The sequence below is a fragment of the Euleptes europaea genome, chromosome 9 (assembly GCF_029931775.1).
Source record: "Euleptes europaea isolate rEulEur1 chromosome 9, rEulEur1.hap1, whole genome shotgun sequence".
Lineage (NCBI taxonomy): Eukaryota > Metazoa > Chordata > Lepidosauria > Squamata > Sphaerodactylidae > Euleptes > Euleptes europaea.
Window position 1 is genome coordinate 25,495,102 of NC_079320.1, and position 23,202 is coordinate 25,518,303.

Here is a 23,202-nt window from a genome sequence, read left to right on the forward strand (position 1 = left end):
GCGATCTTTGTGAGTTGGTTTCCTGTAGCCCTTGTGACCTAACTGAAAGTTTTACGGATGAAAAGGGTATCAAGAAATGGGAGTTTACCCTCAATTTCCTTTTCCATGGTAAACTGAATGTTTGAATGGATATTATTAAAATGGTTTAGAAAGTCCATTAATTTTTCTTCACCATGGCTCCAAATAGTAAATGTGTCATCTACGAACCTGAACCAGACTGTAGGTTTGTAAGGTGCCGATTCTAATGCTGTCTTTTCAAAACCAACTCACACAGATCACTACTTTCACAGATTATGAAGCATTTTTCTCTATTTCAGTCTTGTTTTGTCTTCAGGCAAAGTTCACTCCAAGCATAAACATTCTGTGCCTGTTCCCTCAACTACACAATACACAATACACCCAACACACAATCCATGTACATACCTGCATTCAACCACCACCCCAAAAATGCAAACATGAACGACATCTCAAGAGTGCTTTAAAATTAGGCCAAGATGCCCAACTCATGCACGGTATGCAATTTATTTTGGAACATTAAACTATGGCATAATGAAAAGAAGAAACATTTGAATAAATGTTATAGAGCTAGTAAATCTAGCTTTCCTGGTACATATAAAAGACCACTGTTAAAGCATAGCTTTAGATTAAAAACAGAGGCAAGGAAAAATCTCGGTTCTTTGAGAGACACGCGGCTGAGCAAAAAGGCTATGTTAGCAGGCCATCTAGTGACCACCTGAAGGCTATGCTTCACTTGAGGAGCCATGAAACTACCTTAACCCTTTCCTTACTCTCCATTTTGGTGCAATTGCTTAAGATGCAAACATATGAAATACCTAAGGGTTAATAAATTAACAACCCAGAAGTCCACAATATTAAGGGTGGGGATGCAAATTATATTAATTTACATCGATGCAACACCTTGCACATTGTCATTTTACTGAGATGTACTGACCTGGATGGCCCAGGCTAGCCTGATCTCATCAGATCTCAGAAGCTAAGCAGGGTTGGCCCTGGTTAGGATTTGGATGGGAGACCACCAAGGAATACCAGGGATGCTGTGCAGAGGAAGGCCCTGGCAAACCACCTCTGTTAGTCTCTTGCCATGAAAACCCCAAAAAGGGGTCGCCATAAGTCGGCTGAGACTTGAAGGCACTTTATACACACGAAGATGAATAGTAATTGATTGAGCACTTACAGCTACAGTTTAAGAGCGGAACGTATTTATTAAATTTATTAAATTTATTAAAATTTAACACTGCACAGTCAACGTGGGAACAGTTGCAACTGCATTATAACAGTTGCAACTGCATTATAACTACTCATGCAATTTGCAGGGCATGCTACGTGAGTTATGTAGAAAGGACACAACTAAACAACTGCACAGATCTCTAGCTGGCAATGTACCATGCTATTATCTTATAAGCAGGGTTCTCATCCCTTACGAACAGCCGTGCACAAGTTACATATGCAGGTCAGCAAATTGTGAAAACAATCAGAAGCCATAAGCGCATTTAAGGCTACTGATTTCAGCCGCTCTGAGCCTGGCTTTGACCGGAAAGAGCAGGGTAACAAATGGAAATAATAAATAAATAAATATTAAGCTTAAGCATGGACTTGCTTGATAGTAGCACTGGTAAACCACCTCTATTAGTCTCTTGCCTTGAAAACCCCAGAAGGGGTCACCATAAGTCAGCTGCGACTTGATGGCACTTTACACGCACAGAGTAGCAGAGAATAGCTCTGAGGATAAATATAGGCTGCTCTTGTAGCTGTCCAGCGTGGAGCTGCGGACAGCCCACTCATCCCCATCTGTTTCCTGCTCCTTTTCAACCTTTCAATCACTGCCCTTTACTCCTTGCAAAAATGTGCAATACTACGGAAATGTAAAATGTAAATACTACGAGTGAAGTACAGCAGCTGGATGCGCTGAGTCACATAAGCAAGGATTTGTGGAGCCTGATCAATAATCACCATCACCACCACCACAAAGGCAACCTAGATTTTCAGCACAATCATATGCAGAGTTACTCCAGTCTAAGCCTACTGAAATGAATGGGCTTAGACTGGAGAAACTCTCCTTAGGATTGTCGTGTTTGTCATCTCTATCAACCATGCTAAGCTATGTATATATTTTTGTTTCATAAAATGCTACCTTGCCTTCTCCCACTAATCACCAAAGGGAAACAAATACATGGACTAACCAGCTCTTGTTTTAAATAGCAACATGATTTGTTTATTAAGGCTTTTAGCAAGGCTCAAAGATCATTGTCTGAAACTGTTTTACGTCAATGCGCGCACAAGTTTTTTTCAATTCTTAGCTGTATAAAGAATATTCAAAGTATGCAATGGATGGAGGCAAGTGGACAATACTCGTCTGAAAAACTGCCTGCTCAGGATGCGACACACTAGAAAGTGTACTGACAAAAAAAAGATGATATTTCTGAAAACTGAGTGACTCCATAAACTTTACCCAACCACTTATTCTCAGCAATTTAAAAAAGGGGGAGCACATGTGAGGCAGAGCTGCAACCAACATTTGATGCAAGACATGTCCAAGAGTTCCTTCAGGTCTGAACTGCAATCTTTGTCCCTTAAAAAAAAATTCACTTCCTTCCCTTGCAATAAGGGGAAACAGAAAAGGAATGTACATAACCTGCAGGTGGGATGGGAGGCATGGGATCACAGCTCTAAAATACTTCAACAGCAAACAGTAGAACAAAAAGTCTTTAAAAAAATTAATAAAAAATGGGGGGAAAGTCTTTTATAGTCTTTTATACAGGTACATGGTTTCCCAGACTGATAACACACATCAGGGAACAGTGGTCTCTGCATAAGCCTGACTCAGCAGCACTCATTTAAAACATTTCTAAGCCCACCTTTCTTTCAAATATAGGGAGCCAAGGCAGGCACCAGTTTAAGCCCTTTATTTCTGTAGAGGCAATAAAACACCAATACACTATCAAACATCAAATTATGATGCTTGCACTGCAAACGTTTGTCCCCAGAAAAGTTCATAAAATCAAGGGGCGTTAAATGTGTATTTAGAAGCTTTGTTTTGCAACTCCCCCCCCCCCCGAGAATCTTTCCCAATTTCCATTAAGCTCTTCCATAAGAACAAGAAAACAAATAGGGCACAGAGGCCAATGCCTTCTCCACTGTTGCTTCCCAATGCTGGTATTCAAAGGTTTGCTGTTCCTGAATATGGAGGCTTCTTTTAGTGAGCAATTGATGGACCTCTCCTCCATGATCCCCTTTTCAAAGTAACCCATGCTCATGGCCATCCAAGTACAGAAGCTGCAAATGGCAATGAACATTTATGTGCCACCACTGTTCACACTTGCCTACAGGAAAGATGGAGAGTAGATACTGTTCAGAAGAGCGCAGTCAGACAGGTTCACATTATGGAGAGAGTCCTTCATATACATGACACCTAGGTGGTAAAAGGGTTTAAAGGTAAGCCCAGACATCATGGGGATGTGGAATGGTACAGTATAGCCTGATCTCGGCAGATCTCCGAAGCTAAGTTAGGTCAGTAGTTGGAAGGGAGATCTCAAAGGAAGACTCTGCAGAGGAAGGCAATGGCAAACCACCTCCGCTTAATCACTTTCCTTGAAAACCCCGCCAGGGGTGGCTGTAAGTTGGCTGCGACTTCATGGCACTTTACGCGCACACACACACACATCAAGCACCATGAGTTCAGCTCAGAAAGAAAGAAATTAAAGTTTCAGGGTCTTCTACTAGGGCAGCCAAATATACACCTTGTTACACTAGTCAAGGCTCAAGGTTACCAAACCATGGATCAGTGTTGAAGACAAAATAAAAACAAGGAGCATACCTCTCTCTCTCATTCTTAGTGTGACAAACAAGTAAGCCCTTTTCACTTGAGAAAGGTTAATCTATTGTAGAAGATTTTCAAAGACTAAAGAGGATCACCACGGAATTTCTTCTTTGGTCGTACCCCACCTTTCAGTTCCTCCAGACCCATAAAGTACACACCTTCTCTTCAAGTACACACTCCTCCCAGCACAGGTATTTACATTAGGACTCCTACAACCTTCCCTTTGGGGAGATGTCGTTTTGAAACACGATTAACTTTTCCTATTGTAACACTCTTAACTATGCGAGTATTACAACAACGTCAATACATGTTCTTCTCTCCTAACCATAAGTTATTCAAATTATTTCAAGGATGGCAGCCAGAGTTATAAACAACATAATCAATACACTGTGTAAAGCACATGTATTATTTGATTCATGAATCAACTGCAGTTATCCTTTCATAATCCAAATACGTAAGACCATAACGTCACATCATGGCAGCCTAACAATGGCTTTTGCATACCTCAATATATTAAAAGAGAACTCAATTTATCTTATTTATGGTCCATTCTCCTGTCAGATTTTGAATGCTGAAACGCCGCAGGGGAACATTCAGCAATTGTAGCTTTTAAAATTGCAGCATTTTTAAAAAGGATTTGTTACCTAGTTTTTAAAAAACCTTAGTCGAACAATGATGAGAGTTTTAACCAGTTAAATGATTCAATTTTCTTAAGTCTGCCCGAGAATAAACTATTATTTGAGAATAATGTCTGTACTTTTAGATGAAGCATGCACACACTGCAGCAGGCACCTTCTTGAAACAGGCATTCTCTCAGGGTTTAGACAGTGGGGACAACAGCAAAACTTGGCTAATATTCCAATACTCCATGTGAAGAAAGTAATTTGCCCTTGTCAGGTATATAATGGTAAAGGCCTTCCCCACCAACTGCTTTGCAAACTGTATAGAAGTCACCACCGCATGACTGCATACCCTCTCTTGCAGAAGTTCCACCACTTGCTGAACGCAATCGTTGACATCACAGGAATCCGTTTTCAGTACCAGCTCAGGAACTTCAGGCTTTTCATACTCTGAGTCAATGCCAGTGAAACCTGCATGAAAAAGAGAACTTAAAATACTACTGCTTTTCAGACCTTATCCTTCTACTGGGACCAAGAGAATGTTGCTTTGGCAGATGCATTTAATATCGCTGGTCCTTACAGGTCCACCCAGGAATAGCTTCTAACCAGACAATTAAAATCCTCCTCAGAAGCCCTGCTCTCTGGTACCCTACCTTGCAGAGACGAGTGGCGACAACAGCCATGATTTTCACTAGTGGCACATTCTCTATGGAATGTCCTCCCCTTAGAGGATCATCTAGCGCCTACTCTACTTACTTTTAGTCACCAGACCTATATATCATCCACTATATTATGGACAAAGGGGAAGAAAGGCAGCATGGTATAGCCGGATCTCAGAAGCTAAGCAGGGTCAGTACTTGGAAGGGAGACGGCCAAGGAAAACTCTGCAGAGGAAGGCAACAGCAAACCACCTCTGCTTCTTGCTTGCCTTGAAAGCCCTTTGCTGGGATTGCCATAAGTCAGTTATAAGACCGCCAGAAGTTGGTAGAGAAAAGCATGGTAACCAAGTCTTCTTTTTATGACATGACGGCACTTTACAGACACATTCTGGACAAATGCTTCCAGAAAGCTGATAATGTAATGTCTCCCCTCTATGCCTGCTGCCAAGGGAAAGAATCATAGAATCATACAGTTGGAAGGGACCATACAGGCCATCTAGTCCAACCCCCTGCTTAATGCAGGATCAGCCTAGACTAGCATCCCTGACAGGAAAGGGTCTTTGCTGCTGCAAGTTACTTAAAACCAAAATGCAAGAGTGAAGTAGGTTACCCAGGCACTTCATTAGTTTTACCACTGAATTACATGAAAAGTTCCCTTTTTGCAACAATGCATGCAGTTCAAGGTATTTAATATCTATATGATGCCACTGGGAGTGGTCATCAGGAAATATGGGGTGCAGTGTCACCTACGTGCAGATGAAACCCAGCTCTACCTTTCTTCCCCACCTAATTCATATGATGATATTGATGTTCTGAACTAGCGCTTCGAGTCAGTAATGGACCAGATGAGGCTAATAAATGTTTCAATAAATAAATGAATAAATAAATTAGCACAGGTACACACCGGGCAGTGCCCAAATGTCCCACAGGACACATCAATGCAAAAACATACATATCACAGAATATGCTGTTCAGAGTCAGCAGTGTGATGCAGTAGCTAAAAAGACACATGTGTTCTTGGGCTGTATCAACAGAAATATAGTGTCCAGATCACTCTGCTCTGGCTAGACCTCACCTAGAGTACTATGTTCAGTTTTGGGCATCACAATTCAAAATGCAGACAAGCTAGAACGTGTCCAGAGGAGGGCAACAAAGATGGTGAGGGGTCTGGAGACCAAGTCCTATGAGGAAAGGTTGAAGGAGCTGGGTATGTTTAGCCTGAAAAGGAGAAGACTGAGAGGGGATATGATAACCATCTTCAAGTACTTGAAGGGCTGTCATATAGAGGATGGTACCGAGTTGTTTTCTGTTGCCCCAGAACCAACGGGTTCAAAGTAAATGAAAAGAGTTTCCGTCTAGACATTAGGAAGAATTTTCTAACAGTTAGAGTGGTTCCTCAGTGGAACAGGCTTCCTTGGGAGGTGGTAAGTGCTCCTTCCCTGGAGGTTTTTAAGAGGTTAGATGGCCATCCGTCAGCAATGCTGATTCTATGACCTTAAGCAGATGATGAGGGGGAGGGCAACTTGGCCATCTTCTGGGTAAGGAGTAGGGGTCACTGGGTGTGTGGGGGGGGGGGAGGAGGTAGTTGTGAATTTCCTGCATTGCGCAGGGGGTTGGACTAGATGACCCCGGCGATCCCTTCCAACTCTATGATTCTATGATATCAACAAATGCAACCTAACATGTTCTATTTTCTACACTGCACTTGTCTTCTCTGCTACATTTGCGCAAAAGTAGTATGAAATAAAGGGAATGATACTTAGGTTTTCCACTTTTCCATCAAAAGTAAATTGCACATCTGAAACACTAAATCGGTTCTTTGCCAATGAAGTTTCGTTTCAGTCCATTCGATCAGGTCGTTACTAAAAAGGGATTTTTACTGCACCAGACCCACCTTTAATCTCTCCAGCACGGGCCTTTTTATAAAGGCCCTTCGCATCTCTCTGCTCACAAACATATAGTGGAGCATCCACAAATACTTCAAAGAAAGGCAGACTTGACGCTTCATGAATTTGCCGGGCATTATTACGATCCTGAGAAGCAATGAAAAGAAAAAATAACAGCTTTATTACTTAACATGTTCAGATAGCTACGCACGTACCTATGCAGACCATGGCTAATGCAAACCAGGGGACTTTATAATTCAGAAACTGTAACCAAGTTTAGAAGTGGGTTTGCAAGGTAGGGTTACAAAGGAACCAGGTTTGCATTTACCGGTAACCATGCTTTACGTTAGTGCGTGTAAAACCACTGGTTAATACCACTCAAGGAAAGGAAAGGAAAGGAAAGGAAAGAAAAGGAGAGAAGAGCTCCACATGAACCTGCCTTATACTGAATCAGACCCTGGGTCCATCAAAGTTAGTATTGTCTACTCAGACTGGCAGCGGCTCTCCACGGTCTCAGGCAGAGGTCTTTCACATCACCTACTTGCCTAGTCCCCTTAACTGGAGATGCCGGGGATTGAACCTGGGACCTTCTGCATGACAAGCAGATGCTCTACCACTGAGCCACGGCCCCTCCAAGGACAGACTGGCTCATGAACAACAAACCACAATTTGCAGGGACATTTAGGCCAGATGTATGGGGAGAGCAACCAACTATAAGAGTAAGGAATTAAATTCAGTAGCCACCAATGTTATCTATAGTAAACTTCTGTTATTGAAAACCTAACTGGATATTAACATCTACTTGTTTGTTTGATTTGACATCAAGAGATTCAAGTTATTACTTTTCGCTTGCACCATAATGCTTACATGTGTATACAATATATTCCGAGTAGACTGAAGCACCCATGACAAAGACATTAAAAATATTCAGGTTTCAGAAACAGATTGTCACTATTATGAATGCAATTCAAGCTCTCGCTGAGCCATTACTGGCAACAGTTTGTAAAGCAGCCAAATCATTTCTAATTTCTATTTGTACAGATGTTCGATCTTTTCTTTTGTCGTAAAGGTAGGGAAAGTTCTTAAGTATGCATTTAAATGTGTATCAGTATTGCTAACATACGTGAATTTTCATGCAGGCATATGAATTAAAGATCTCTGAAACAGGTCTTTCTGTACACTTGCAAAACAAAATTCTGGACTGCCCAGTGAAGCACTATTTGGGGCATCACAACAATCATTCCTAGGTCATTTATGCAGGGGAAATTTGTATTTGGCTTTCTGCATAGTTTTCTGCCCCGAATTCTCAAACATCATATGCATGAGAGCTCCCTCCCCAACATTTCCAGGAGTACCTTGTGATTAATTAGGCATCCCCAGTGAATTACGGAGCTTCTGAGTCCCTCCCCCTGAGAACGCAGCCTTGTTGCACTTTACTTGGAGGGGGCAGGTCAGCTCTTAAAGGGACTATGTGTGCTTTTGCTGGGTATTCCTCCCCCCCTTTCTTCAACAGCTCCCTTCCGGGAGCTGCCTTCCAACCTTTGCAGCCTCTCTTCGGTGTCTTCCTGTACATTTCATGACGGTTTAACTCCCTCTTTTGTGCTTTGCTTTGAGGGAAGTGGTTGGATGGGAAGGACAGACACGTGGGAGGGAGAAGCCAAAATGGGTGTGGGGAGAGAAACCCAAAGTTAAGAGATATGCATGGAAATTGGGTGAATTTGCGTCGCTCTTGCCTCAAAGCAGTATTTAAATTCATTGTAAAACAGGATCCTAGAACTGCGGGGGAAGAAAGAGGCCACAGCGAAGTCACCACGTCTGAAGGTCAGTAAAATCATGAATAATGCAAAGGAAGCCTCGAAGCAGTTTAGCAGGGGCTGCGAAATAAATACCCCTGCATAAATGGTCCTAGAGTGACCAGCAAGCTTCATGAGTATAAAAAGGAGAAAGAGATTGCCTGCTTTACCGATGGTGGTGCTGCAGCCACAAGAAAGCAGTCTGGCCATTCAGCAGAGTGAAAAGAGGCCTTTGAGTTGTTTCATTTTTTCTGGGGAGGAGAGGCTGAGCTCCTTTTAATTTTATTAGGTGTAAGAAACGGCTGCTGGGATTTTACCGACCTTCAGACGTGGATCCTACAATTCACAGATATAAGACCTGTTTTACCTCGAATTTGAAAACGCAGACAAAATGCAGGGGAAGGCAGGGGGAGAGTGAGGGAAACAGCCATACATAAAAGACCTGAGTCTCATTAACCCCAAATTTGCACCAGTCCTGTTTTTTTTACTCAGCCTAATGGTTAAATCTCTAATTCAATCTAAACACCCACCCAAAGGTCTGCACTGGGCTTTATAGGGTTCACCTCTTTCCATTGCAGTACCTCATACACCCCTCGAAAGCTGCTTCTGAACACAAGAGACCATGAAAGGCAGTATCAGCATCTGACACATGCAAGAGGCTTGTTGGTTCCTAACTGCTGTATTTCTCTTTAGCTTAACATATATTCTACTATTATTATTCTACTATTCTACTGAACAGCCCCATGGCACAGAGTGGTAAGCTTCAGTACTGCAGTTAAAAGCTCTGTCACGACCTGAGTTCAATCCCGACAGAAGTCGGTTTCAGGTAGCCGGATCAAGGTTGACTCAGCCTTCCATCCTTCTGAGGTCAGTAAAATGAGTACCCAGCTTGCTGTAGGGGAAAAGTGTAGATGACTGGGGAAGGCAATGGCAAACCAGCCCGTAAACATAGTCTGCCTAGTAAACGTCGGGAAGTGATGTCACCCCATGGGTCAGTAAATGATCCTGAGCTTGCACAGGGGACTACCTCTTCCTTTTTACTATTCTACTATTGTTTTTCTACTATTGTTATATTCTACTGTTATTATCAAAAGTGATTAATTTTGACCACACTTTCTGAAACTGCCACATTCCAGTCAATTCCAGTACTGCAAAATGAGGCCACAGGGTGCTCACCTGGGCATAAGGCGAAATAAAGCTAGTGATGCACACCAGGCCCGCATCTGCAAACAGCTTGGCAACCTCAGCAATCCGGCGGACGTTTTCTTCCCTGTCTTCTGGCGAGAAGCCCAAGTTCTTATTGAGGCCTTGCCTGATGTTGTCACCATCCAAGGTATAGCACGGGATGCCGTGACACACCAGATACTCTTCCAACGCCATGCTGACTGTGGTCTTCCCAGCTCCAGACAGTCCTACATGATTCCAGTTTTTTTTAAAAATGACATTCATTCAGCATATGTAATTAACTCCTTGTTTTGCAAGTCTATAGATGCAATTATGGCAAAAGTAGAGACTTGAACAAAAATTAGAATACTTGGCTGGTTTACTGTATTTATGGGAGTAAAAAAACAATGCTCACCAGGTTTACCCTGAAAACCCCCACTGACTTCAGTGGGATTCATTTCGGTGCATGGATTGCGGCCCTGACTACACAGGCTTGAATTCTAATCCTTGCTTCTGCTTGCACTGCACTGCAGGGAGGGTGCTCTGCTGTTTTCCAGCTCTAGGAGCTTCTGCTTGTACAAGACCAGAACCTTTCAGTGAGCAGAGAAAAAAATGCCTAGCACCAGAGGAAAACATGACACTGCAGAAGACTGCCCCAGCAAGAGACAAAAAGATGCCAAATGGAATTAACACTTAAGATCTAAGCCACTTTTTTTCACATTATTGCTGACATACAGTTGTTAAAAAGTGCTGATATTTGACATTCACATATTATTCAGTCACGACAAAGACAGACCACAAGTGGACACTCGCCTTGACTCAAAAGATTTTCAGCACAACTTTCACTGATGCCGTGATACAGCTGACCTGGCCACCTGGATCCATGGCACTGTAACATCAAGACTAGACTACTGTAATACACTGTACATTGGTCTCCCCTCAAAATCAACTCCGAAACGCCAACTGGTCCAGAATGCCGTGGCTCAGCTATTAACAGGAACTAGACGGAGCATGTGTGTATTATTCCTGCAGACGAGCCATTGGCTGCCCATCTGTTCCCAGGCTCAGTTTAAGGTATTGGCTATCACATGGCCTTGACTCCTCTTATTTGCCGGACAGCCTCGCTCCCTATGCTCCACCATAACATCTTCGCTCAAGTCAGTAGGGGCTTCTGCAGGTGCCAACCTGCAAATGGGCAAAATCAACAATTGCCCATACACGTGCTTTTTCCGTTGTGGCCCCCACACTGTGGAGTGGCCTGCCTGAGGAGGTCAGGAAAGCTCCCACCCTCCTAGCCTTCTGCAAACTATGCAAAACTGAATTCAAGAGGGCTTTTCTGGCAGGTAATAGGGTTGCACTGTACAAAATGGGTTTACAAATTTGCTTGGGTAAAAGATTACAGACTGGTCTATTCTGCTGTGTTTAGCTTACTGTAAGGATCTGTGTAAGCAAACGGGTTGCCAATCTCCCGGACTGGTTATGGCAACCCCAACAGATGCGTGCCACCACTGTTCCAGACGTGCGCCAAGCCCCAAACGCAACGGGGAAGGCTCCCGCACCATCCAGTGAAACTGACACGGAGGGATCAAGGGCAGAGAAGCCTCTCGGGGAGAACCAGAGGGAATCCATTTTCTCTGACCCAGTCTCCAGCAAGCTGTCATTCTGCGAGAGATTTCCAGGCACGTACACAGTCCTTTCCTCCCCACCTCCGACTCCTTCATATGCATGATTGATGGCCCATCGACAAGCATTGAGTTAGCCGCAACGAGGACCGCTCCCCCGGTTATGCAAAGCGACGCGCCCCGGATCCAGCCATACGCGTCTTTTTTCCAGCTCGTTAATCCCATCTGCAGACGACTCCCGGTCCTCCCATAATTGCGCAATTGCCCTGTTGCCCCTCCCCACCAGCCAACCATTAGTCTTTTTGTCACCTTTTGTTTCACACAGGAACCACAAAGGGGTAATCCAATCACCCCGCCCCCAGGAAAAAGATATAACTGGGGTCCCCTGTAATTCATAAGTTACCTTAGGTCTTTCCCTGGCTTACTTGCAGCCACTCTGTTGGTTTGGGCTTTGCGCACCCTGACCACGTTCCCCTCCCGTTTCGCTGGTCGAATCTCGGGAACCCCCTTCCTCCCCACCCCCCACCTTCCTAGTATCTTAGCCCACAGAACCCAGGACAACTCCGCTTCAGGACAGGTGCAGTATTACCCCACCTTCAAAGGGCCTGCCACATTGGCAACTGTCTCTATACTCCTCTCTTTGATTCTTAGGCTCTGTAATTTGAGTGCTTGCGCACATACTATTAATAAGTAAATCTTTGAAACTAAATCCATTGACTCCACTTTATTCTTTGAATCACGGTTTGACTCCCGTAGACACAGGTTAGATCCTGCAGGTTATGCCCATTGCCGGTTATTGATTCGCTACTCCCCAAATAAATATCATAACCGAGCATTTTGGCTAGCATCTGATGTCTGAAGGTGAAAAAGGCCAGCCGAGTTTCCTGATGAAGGGTACTCCATAGCCTAGACTCAACCACTGGGAAGCCCTTATACCTCATGCTCATTTTCCTATCTTCAGTTACAGAGTAGGGCCCCAGCAGAGTATCTAAGGTCCTTCAGGTGTCCTGATCGTGAGATGTTTTGTCCTTTGAAGATCCACCAGCATCCTGAATTCTTTAAGTATTTGAAGGGCTGTCACTTAGAGGAGGGCAGGGAGCTGCTCCTATTGGCAGCAGAGGACAGGACTCGCAATAATGGGTTTAAATTGCAGGCGGAGAGGTACCAGCTGGATATTAGGAAAAAGTTTTTTATAGTAAGAGTTGTTCGACAGTGGAATCAGCTACCTAGGGAGATAGTGAGCTCCCCCTCACTGGAAGTCTTTAAGCAGAGGCTGGACAATCACTTTTCAGGGATGCTCTATGCTGATCCCGCATTGAGGAGGGGACTGGACTAGATGGCCTGTATGGACCCTTCCAACTCTGTGATTCTATGAATTCTGACTGGAAGCTGATTTGCAATCACTGGAACCAACACGGTAGAATTACAACACTGCTGGTCCCCATTGGGGTGCTCATTGCCACAGGGCAGTTATTAAGAGCCATGATGTTAACTGAACTACAGATTTTAATTTTACAAGTAATTCTAAGAACTTTTTATCACTTAATTATAGTAAATATACACGCACAGAAACATATAATTGTTTGTTCACATTCACCAACTCCAGTCGTCAGCTACAGTGAGGGGAAAAAGTATTTGATCCCCTGCTGAATTTGCCCGTTTGCCCTCTGACGAAGAAATGACCATAATTTTAATGGTAGGTTTATTGTAGCTGTGAGAGACAGAATAACAACAGGAAAAAACCCAGAAACCCTGAAGACAAAAGTCAGAGATTGATGTGCATTATAATGAGTGAAATAAGTATTTGATCCCCTTTTAACCAGCCGGGTTAGGGTTCTGCTGTCGACAGAAGCAATAAATCCATCAGATTCCAAACTAGCCACCATGACCAAGACCAAAGAGCTGTCCAAGGATGTCAGGGACAAGATTGTAGACCTGCACAAAGCTGGACTGGGCTACAAGACTATTGCCAAGCAGCTTGGTGAGAAGGTGACAACCCTAACCCTAACTGTCAACCTCCGTCGGTCTGGGGCTCCATGCAGGATCTCATCTCGTGGAGTTGCAATGATCATGAGAACGGTGATGAAGCAGCCCAAAACTACACGGGGGGAACTTGTCAATGATCTCAGGGCAGCTGGAACCACAGTCACCTTGAAAACAGTTGGTAACACACTACGCTGTGAAGGACTGAGATCTTGTAGAGCCCGCAAGGTCCCCTTGCTCAAGACAGCACATGTACAGGCCTGTCTGCAGTTTGCCAATGCACATCTGAATGACCCAGAGGAGAACTGGGTGAAAGTGTTGTGGTCAGATGAGACAAAAATCGAGCTCTTTGGCATCAACTCAACTCGCCGTGTTTGGAGGAGGAGGAATGCTGCCTACGACCCCAAGAACACCACCCCCACCATTAAACATGGAGGGGGACATATTATGCTTTGGGGGTGTTTTTCTGTTAAGGGGACAGGACACCTTCACCGCATCGAAGGGACGATGGACGGTACCATGTATCATCAAATCTTGGGTGAGCACCTCCTTCCTTCAGCCAGGGAATTGAAAATGGGTTGAGGATGGGTATTCCAGCATGACAATGACCCAAAACACACAGCCAAGGCAACAAAGGAGTGGCTCAAGAAGAAGCACATTAAGGTCCTGGAGTGGCCTAGCCAGTCTCCAGACCTTAATCCCATCGAAAATCTGTGGAGGGAGCTGAAGGTTCGAGTAGCTACACATCAGCCTCGAAATCTTACTGACTTGGAGAGGATCTGCAAAGAGGAGTGGGACAAAATACCTCCTGAGATGTGTGCAAACCTGGTGGCCACCTACAAGAAACGTCTGACCTCTGTAATTGCCAACAAGGGTTTTGCCACCAAGTACTAAGTCATCTTTTGCAAAGGGATCAAATACTTATTTCACTCATTATAATGCACATCAAACTCTGACTTTTGTCTTCTGGGTTTCTGGGGGTTTTCCTGTTGTTATTCTGTCTCTCACAGCTACAATAGACCTACCATTAAAATTATGGACTGGTCATTTCTTTGTCAGAGGGCAAACGGGCAAATTCAGCAGGGGATCAAATACTTTCCCCCCTCACTGTAAAGGTTTCATGTGCTTCCCTGGAACCTGATGGAAAGGCTGAGTCGAGTGTCATCTGCATACCGATGGCACCGAACTCCAAATTGCTGGCCTATCTCTCTTGCCATTTTCCTGTATGTGAAATAACACGATGGACACCTGCTGAATCCCATAAGTCTGCAGTCTGCCAGTATATGTACATGCTGCAAAACTGAAAAATATGTAAGTGTTTTCCACCTCTTGTATAGCAAATCTATAATGCTTAAAGTGGTCCTGTTCCTAACATTCTCTCAGAAAGTCCCTATTACTTGCTTAGCAGACAGCAGAGGGATAAACCTCCGAGTCCTTCCTAAAGAACATATTAATAATTCAGGGGCAGATGTGTAGCAAGAATAAAGGAGTGACATTTGGAGGAACAGTCAGTTGGAAAGATACTTAGGGCTCCTAAGAACAGCTGGGAAAATCTTCAGCTGGTGCCTCCTGCTATTGCTGTCATTCTAAAATGGCCAACAGCAAGACAAATAGAGTGTACATGTAGGCAGCAATACTGTACCTGTTAACCAGACTGTGCAGCCCCGAAAGCCACCTCTGGTCCCTACAACCTGCCCCCTCTTATTCCTACTGACATGGTGAGCTTGATAGGTGACATTGGTTGCTCTCTGCATTCCCTGAAAAAAAAGAAAGAGAACCACCAGTAAAGTTTTCTTAATAAGAATAAATTGTTGAAAATCAATTACTTGCAAAATAGAAAAACAAGCTAGTATACCAAAACACTGTTAATAGGAACACTCTGCTAATGAAGGTTTATGGAAACAGAAATCACTGATATGCCATCATTTGCCTCAAGAATGTGAAACAGCGCAGCAGTATGCAAGTTATGGTTTTAAGTTATAACTTAGATTCTTATTTCTGATCTGACCCACACCATATTAGGACTCGTACTGCCACCAGGCAATGGGCTTAATTGCTTCGGTATTCAAATGACCACCCAGAGTCCAAAGACATGGCAGGAACAAGATTACTCCCAAACCATTACAAAGGCATAAACATTCCAAGAGTTAAGAAAGTGAGAATTCCTAATGGTAGCAATCGATGCTTGCATAAAAGCACAATCATCTGTTTAGACCAGTGGTTCCCAAACTTTTCGGGTCACTGTCCCCTTGGTTTCACAAAGTCAATCCCAGCACCCCTACCCTATCCAACAACACAGTAGAAGGGGCCCACCTCTAGTGCTCCCCTGCTGCCCCCTTGCTTCTTAGTGCCCCCTAAGTAATCCCACCCCCCCAGGGGGTGGTACTGCTCACTTTGGGAACCACTGTTTTAGACCAAGTAAAGCCCTTGCGGCAGTGTATCCCACCCATGGCAGTGCACACACTTATTTCCACTTCCAACCCTGTGAGGTAGGTTAGGCTACAAGAAAACAACTAGTCTGGAGCTTATTCTTTGAGTAAGGGGTAAGCAGTAATTCGTCCCGTTCGAAGTCTAACTAGTATTCACCTCACAGACTCTTGAACACTTTCACATTCAGAAATTCACAAAGATTGCAGATAGCTGTGCTGATCCATTGGGGGGGAAATCAAAACCATTTTGTAACACCTTTTATTAGGGCCAATCAAAATACCACAAATTAAGTGTGCAATCTTTCAGGCTGGTCTGAGGTCTATAGAAAGAAATACAGGACATGTGGTAGATGTAACCAGATTAGGTGATCTGGTCATAACTAGCTTCAGACTGCACCCCCCACCTCCTGGGATAAAGAAAAAGAAGTCTCTATTTGAGGACATAATCACCAGCTTCTGATTAAATGCATAGCACCAAAGAGGCCACACAGGTGCAAAATGAATTCCAGAAATACCAAGTTTCCAGCTAGACAATTCCAAACAATGCCAGGCACTTACCAACATTCAGATTTAAAAAAACATTAAACAAGGTACAAGCTGTGAAGTATTTGCACATTATATGGTTTTCAGATACCATTTTTAGCCTTGAGAAATGCATTTCAATTTTAAAACAAAATCTCTGACAATGCTTTAAAAAAAACATTCAAAGTTTGGCTACGTCTAACAAGCTTATAAGCTAGAGCACAATGCAGGGGGGAATATTTTGCAGGCTTCCTCGAGACTTTGAATTGTTCACATCTAACAATGCCAAAATTTTATACTTCCTCAAATGCTAGCATTAAAGTCCTAAATTTCGTTTCTAGAAGCTTCAGACAAAGGTAAAATGTGAATGAACTATAGATGAAGACTTCCACTACAACTTCCAGGGGTGGATGTTTTTCTGGTCTACGTACTGATTAACAGCTTTCTTAGAGCCCATTCATGAAGTGGAGGGCCAAAGCTTCTTTAGAGCCGGCATGACCCCGCAGTGGCATAGATGCCACCTTATCATGGAATAAGGTGGCACCTATGCCACCACAGGGCAAACATGATGGCATACGGGCACTGCCAGCCCCCACGGCCAGTGTAGCCACGCCGGCAAAGCCCATGCCAGTAGGGGGCATTCCCTGGGGTGCAGCTGCCTTTAGGCAACTTCCACACCACAGTCCTTTCGCCCTGGGAACACCCCCTTGAGCAGTAGCGGGGCTGCACCACCTTTTTTGGTGGCGCAGCCTCGCTTTGTTCAATGGAGCATTTCCCCTCTTTTTTTAAATGCTCTTTTTGCCTCCATGGCAGCCGGGAAGCCTCAGAGGAGGTGGCGTGGCTGCGCTGCTTCCAGCCACGGCAGATCTGCCCCCCGCCCTTCAGGAATGGTCTGTTAGACCTTATATTTGAGGTCCAAGTTGGGGAGGCAATCTGAAAAAGCTAAATGTCCCGCTCTCCTGTCCCCCATCTCTATGACTTAGATAGAACTTCTGCAAAATATGGGACAGGCAGTCAGATATGTGCAGGAAACATCAACTTTCTGAGAAACCACAAGGCTCCTTTTGAATCTGAATACTGCCAACTTTGGTAACAGTCCCACCCTTCTTTGCTTTATTGAAACTAATACAAACATTGTAATCATGTTCACACCCTGACCTGGATGGCCCAAGCTAGCCTGATCTCGTCAGATCTAAGAAGCTAAGCAGGGTCAGTGCTGGTTAGTAATTGGATGGGAGACCATCAAGGAACACCAGGGTTGTTGTGCAGAGGAAGGCAATGGCAAACCTCCTCTGTTAGTCTCTTGCCTTGAAAATCCTATGAGGTTCCCATTAGTCGGCTGTGACTTGAGGGCACTGTACACATACCCTCATGTTCACATTAGAGTCTCATGCCGAGATGTTGAGTGCTTGATCAAAGTCACAAGGTTGTCACCTGCGCTTTAAATGGCACAATGACAACCTTGGGCTTTGGTCGCTTAAGAGCAATCAAACAAGCCAACCACTTCAAAGACAAGGTTAGGAATTTGCTTGGAGCAATGCTACACTTTCTCTTCCCCAACAAGTCTGAAACTCACCAATGAAGAACGGCAAACAGAGCAATTCTAACTAACAGGCATTGCTTCACTGCTCCAATGGCTCCTTTCCAATTAAAATGGAAGCGGTGGTCTGCACCGTTTGCATGTTTCCTTATAAAGCCTCATCAGAGGTCAAAAATAATAATGCAAATACATCGATCATTCACTGAAGGGTAAAACAGTCTTTTGTAATTAAACACATGCTGGACAAACAGCAATCACTGTTTAAACTGGATTGACCCAAACCAGTTACACGGCATTCCAGCTCTTCCCCCGCTGGGGTTGTGCTTGTGTAAAAAGCTTCTGAGCACAGGGCATATGAATGTGATGATGGCAAAGAAGCAAGGATGGTTGCATTTCACCTTTCTTGACTTCACAATGCATGTGTGATTTCAATCATCTCAGAAGGAAACTGCCCATGCAGTCTTGCTTTCTCCCAAGGCCCACAGCAAATATAGTCAGGCACTGACTCAACAATACAGTTGTTTATTTTCATCACTTATACCAGGGGTGGAACGTCAGGCCCGGGGCCATTTAAGACCCCCAAAATCATCTGATCTGGCCCTTCATGGGTCCTGGCAGATCTCTAGCTCAGAAGGATCTAAGATTGGCGATCCGCCCCCTCCTGCGGACAGGAATAGCCTCTATTCAAGGCGGATGTGAGTTTGTTTTGCCGAGGAAAGGAACCTTTTTTCCCCCTAGCAGAAGAGTTGTTAGCTATGGAGATGCTAGGACCTCCCAAGAAACTGAATTAAACCTTTCCCACCCAGGCCGTGGAGAAACATAGTCCCTCCATACTACAAGAGGGCTGGGGGCGGAAGTGGTGACAATGGAGGGGTTAAAGGGGGCAGGGCCAGAATGCGTGTGGGGGGTGAGTTCTTAGCCAGTGTGTCCTCATTTCACCCCTGCAGGCGGAGGTAGCAGGAGCTGGCTGTAGAATCCAGCCCCGACCATGCAGAGCAAGAGCAACTCCGGCGTGTGGCTGGACGGCTACGCCTGGCTGGTGCAACAGACCATCTTGTGCCACCAGGTGGGCGAGTTTTTCCTTGGCGGAAAAAAGGTTCCCCACCCGTGACTTATACCCTGCTTTTCTGCCCAATGGAGCCCCGAGACAGCTTACATTGGTCTCCTACATTTTATCCTCACAACAAACCTATGAGGTAGATTAGGCTGAGAGTGTGTGACCGACCCAAGGCGACCCAGCCAGCAAGCTTCCATGGCAGAGTAGGAATTCGAACCTGGGTCTCTAAGCTCTTCCTCTGGCTTCAGGATTCTACAGCAATCGCATTGCACAGCTGTGGTGGCAAATATTCTGACATCAGCCAGTCTGCAGTTATATTAATAATCTTATGTAGATTTTATAACAAGGCATTAAGCACAGTTTTACATCTTGTTATAATGTTAACATATGGCACAGACAGAAATCTATGGTGCAAGTTTTGATAAGGGTACATAGGAATTTGAAATACTTTTTGGTGCTCAGACCCTTGCCAAGGTGGCATTATTCCAATTTCCTTCTGTCTTACTTCCCCATCACTTCAGGGAGGAAAGTTCGTTGTCTTCTAGCTTTAGGAAGTATCTGTGTAGTCTTCTACTAGGTTATTGTGGTTATGCAGTTGTGTAATATGCTGCTAATTTAGCCTGAAGAGGAGAAGACTGAGTGGGGAAATGATAACCATCTTCAAGTACTTGTTGGCTGTCATATAGAGGATGGTGCCGAGTTGTTCTCTGTTGCCCCAGAAGGTCGGACCAGAACCAACGGGTTGAAATTAAATCAAAAGAGTTCCTGTCTAGACATTAGGAAGCATTTTCTAACACAGCGGTTCCTCAATGGAACAGGCTTCCTCGGGAGGTGGTAAGCTCTCCTTCCCTGGAGGTTTTTAAGCAGAGGCTAGATGGCCATCTGTCAGCAGTGCTGATTCTATGACCTTAGGCAGATGATGAGAGGGAGGGCATCTTGGCCATCTTCTGGGCATGGAGTAGGGGTCACTGGGGGTGTGGGAGGGGGAGGTAGTTGTGAATTTCCTGCATTGTGCAGGCGGTTGGACTAGACGACCCTGGTGGTCCCTTCCAGCTCTATGATTCTATTCTAGTAGCAACTTTTAAGATCAACTGGTCAGTCTTTCTCTCCGCAGTTCCTTCTTCACAATGCCTGCAGGGAGTGGAGACAAGTTTCCACCTCTGAGAAAACGGTTCCCCCCCTTCCCTAAATATAAATTATCTTGTGTTCCAAATTGTTCAACTCTACTGCTCACCATTAAAGTGCTGCACCACAGAACAGCTTGAATGCTTCATAGCTTTCATTATTTATCTACAGAAACCTTACCTTCCCAGAACCAAGCATTACCAAAATGCCATTTGCCCCTTACTGTATCCAGAGCATTCAAATTCCTACTACTACTCATCTGTGCAACCTGTGTTTTCAGCCATCATGTCTTCTCACACTTCAATATTGTTTATATGACCCAGTCTTGTAGCTTAAGAAACCTCCAAGGCTGCTGCAAGGAATTAGCAAGGTGAGAATCTTGTGTAACCCAAACTAAAACCTTGAAATAAAGTAGGGGGAAACATTAAACCAGAATCCTATCAGTACACATGTATGGGTGAAGGGGGGGTTTAGCTACCGGGGGGAAGGATTTTATATGTTTTATTTTGGGCTGTACATGTTCACTAGAAGTACTAACCAGGCGCATCTTTCATTTTCAGAAAAGTGAAGCTGCAAAAAACCACTAGACGTAATCACTAATACAGCTTGCCAGAGGCACAGACTAAATTATTTTACCTCATCATTTCCACCCACCCTGAACAACATGGCTAGACTTGCCATGCTTTATACTGAATACAGTACCACAGGACATGACTAATATCTGCCATGTTTAAGAATCAGAAAAGCAAGAAACATTTTGGCCTTATTTATCTCAGTAACAGAGAATTAATAATGCCCTTTACTGGCTTTTGAGTTTCTAACGCTCAGGTGAATTTTTTTTCTACCTGAACTGCCTCTGAACAAAATGATTTGTGTACCAACGTACATTTGTTCTCAACTAATTAGGAACTCTTCATTATTCTATTAAAATCACTACATCATTAGACCAGCCCTACTGGATCGGACCAAAACCATCCAGCTAGGGCAGCATCCCACTTGGCAACACAGGCCAGGTTAGGTTTTGGTTCTGGTAAAGGCCCTTTATTTTCTCACCCTGCTGCCGCATCTGGCCATTTCCTAGTCTTTAGCCGGTGCTGTAAATCGACCTGTTGGCACCTTTGCAAGGGGAAAAAAACCCAACTTTGTTCATTTCCAGTTCAACAGTGCTCTCATTCAAGCAGCCATCCACAAAGAACCTCAGTCTCTCCACCACCCAAGATTTATGAATGGTGACATTGTAAACTTGAGATTCCAGCCCTTTCCTCCGCCAACAGACACGAAGAGAAACAATCCTCTGCCTCCTCGTCTTCTTACCACCCACGGCTTTTAAAGCAGACAATAATTAGAGACATAGCATCAAGCAGCATAGAATCTCATTCCCCAAAAAAGCATGCGGTCTTTCTTGTGTATACAGATCTGAAGGGAGATGACAAAAAACCATCAAGGTGCAGTACATCCTTTTTATTTATCTACCCTTCGAAGCAAAGACGGCAGGGGCACCTACTGAAATGCGACCCTCCTATACAGCAGACCCTCCTATATCCCAAGAAGCCCTGCATTACTCATCTGACACCGCCCCTTCTTCCAAACCAGGGATATTTTTTGCGACAGGGGAAACCGCCAAGGAGGGATTCGGCATGCTGTCCCAGCTGAGCTTCCCCCTCTTCGCAAGGCCCTTCAAGCAAAAAGCGCATCACCACAAGCAAGACGGTTTTGCATTGGATTTGCCACTCTTTAGAGGCACTTTTCCCTCATCCATATTCTCAAAACTCAACAATAAGCCGCCATGCAGAGTTTTGAGAATTAAGATGGGGGAAATGTGTCTCTATAGAGTGACAAATCCAATGCAAAACCTTCCATGAATAAATGGCCTCAGGCCATTTATTCATGGAAGGTTTTGCATTGGATTTATCACTCTATAGAAGCACATTTTCCCCATCTGAATTCTCACTCTATAGATGCACATTTTCCCCATCTGAATTCTCACTCTATAGATGCACATTTTCCCCATCTGAATTCTCGCTCTACAGATGCACATTTTCCCCATCTGAATTCTCACTCTACAGATGCACATTTTCCCCATCTGAATTCTCACTCTATAGATGCATTTTCCCCATCTGAATTCTCTGAATTCTCGCTCTATAGATGCACATTTTCCCCATCTGAATTCTCACTCTATAGATGCACATTTTCCCCATCTGAATTCTCGCTCTATAGATGCACATTTTCCCCATCTGAATTCTCACTCTATAGATGCACATTTTCCCCATCTGAATTCTCTGAATTCTCACTCTATAGATGCACATTTTCCCTATCTGAATTCTCAAAACTCTGCATGGCGGCTTATTCTTCTCTCCCTGCACCACCCCCACAATATTCCCCCGGGTCGGCTGCAGCTACAAATTCGGACTCACCCAGCTCTGCACTTTGTTGCTCAGCTTGACTTTTTTGCACTGGCTGGCAGGCAACTCCATTTGCGGCGGGTGGGGGGAACACACACACACACGAAAACGACAGGGAGGAAGGAATGCGGGCGAGGGCGCGCGCACGGAGGAAAGGCTTCGAGATCACACGGGGGGGGAGGAGGAGGAGGAGGAGGGGGAAAGATGCTCTTGCAAGAGGAAGAGGAGGCAGAGAAGAAGAAAGTGGGCGGGGCGCGCGCACGTCGACAGAGAGAGGAGGAGGAGGGGGGAGGCGCTGAGAAGGGAGCGAAAGGGAGAGGGAGGCGGGGACAGAGGACAGGCGCACGGATTCCCCCCCCCTTCTCCTTCGTCCGCTCACAGAACGCGCATGCGCGCCAACTTCCACTACACGCAGCCCGGCGCACGTTGCCTCAAAAAAAAAAAAAATGACGTTGGTCTGCGATGGGGGCGGAGGAGGAAAAAAAGGGGGTGAGCGACACTTCCGGGTTCGCCGCTCTAGCCCTCTCTTCTCTTTTTTTTTGGGCCGGCGGGGGAAGACGTA

General features: G+C 44.7%; 1 protein-coding gene and 1 non-coding gene across 2 annotated transcripts in view; both read right to left on the minus strand.

The window, feature by feature from the left end:
• Positions 1–22,719, minus strand: part of PAPSS1 (3'-phosphoadenosine 5'-phosphosulfate synthase 1) — a 71,064-nt gene extending 48,345 nt beyond the window's left edge. Inside the window, exons 1-5 of the mRNA XM_056855361.1 lie at positions 22,653–22,719; positions 15,208–15,322; positions 9,973–10,208; positions 7,012–7,150; positions 4,811–4,929 (exon numbers count right to left, since the gene is read on the minus strand). Of these exons, the coding sequence (XP_056711339.1) occupies positions 4,811–4,929; positions 7,012–7,150; positions 9,973–10,208; positions 15,208–15,322; positions 22,653–22,712 (669 nt within the window). The 5' untranslated portion in view covers positions 22,713–22,719. The remainder of the gene's footprint in view (positions 1–4,810; positions 4,930–7,011; positions 7,151–9,972; positions 10,209–15,207; positions 15,323–22,652) is intronic.
• Positions 7,563–7,631, minus strand: TRNAD-GUC (transfer RNA aspartic acid (anticodon GUC)). The gene has a single exon. It is a non-coding gene; the product is annotated as a tRNA-Asp (tRNA).
• Positions 22,720–23,202: the final 483 nt, after the last annotated feature.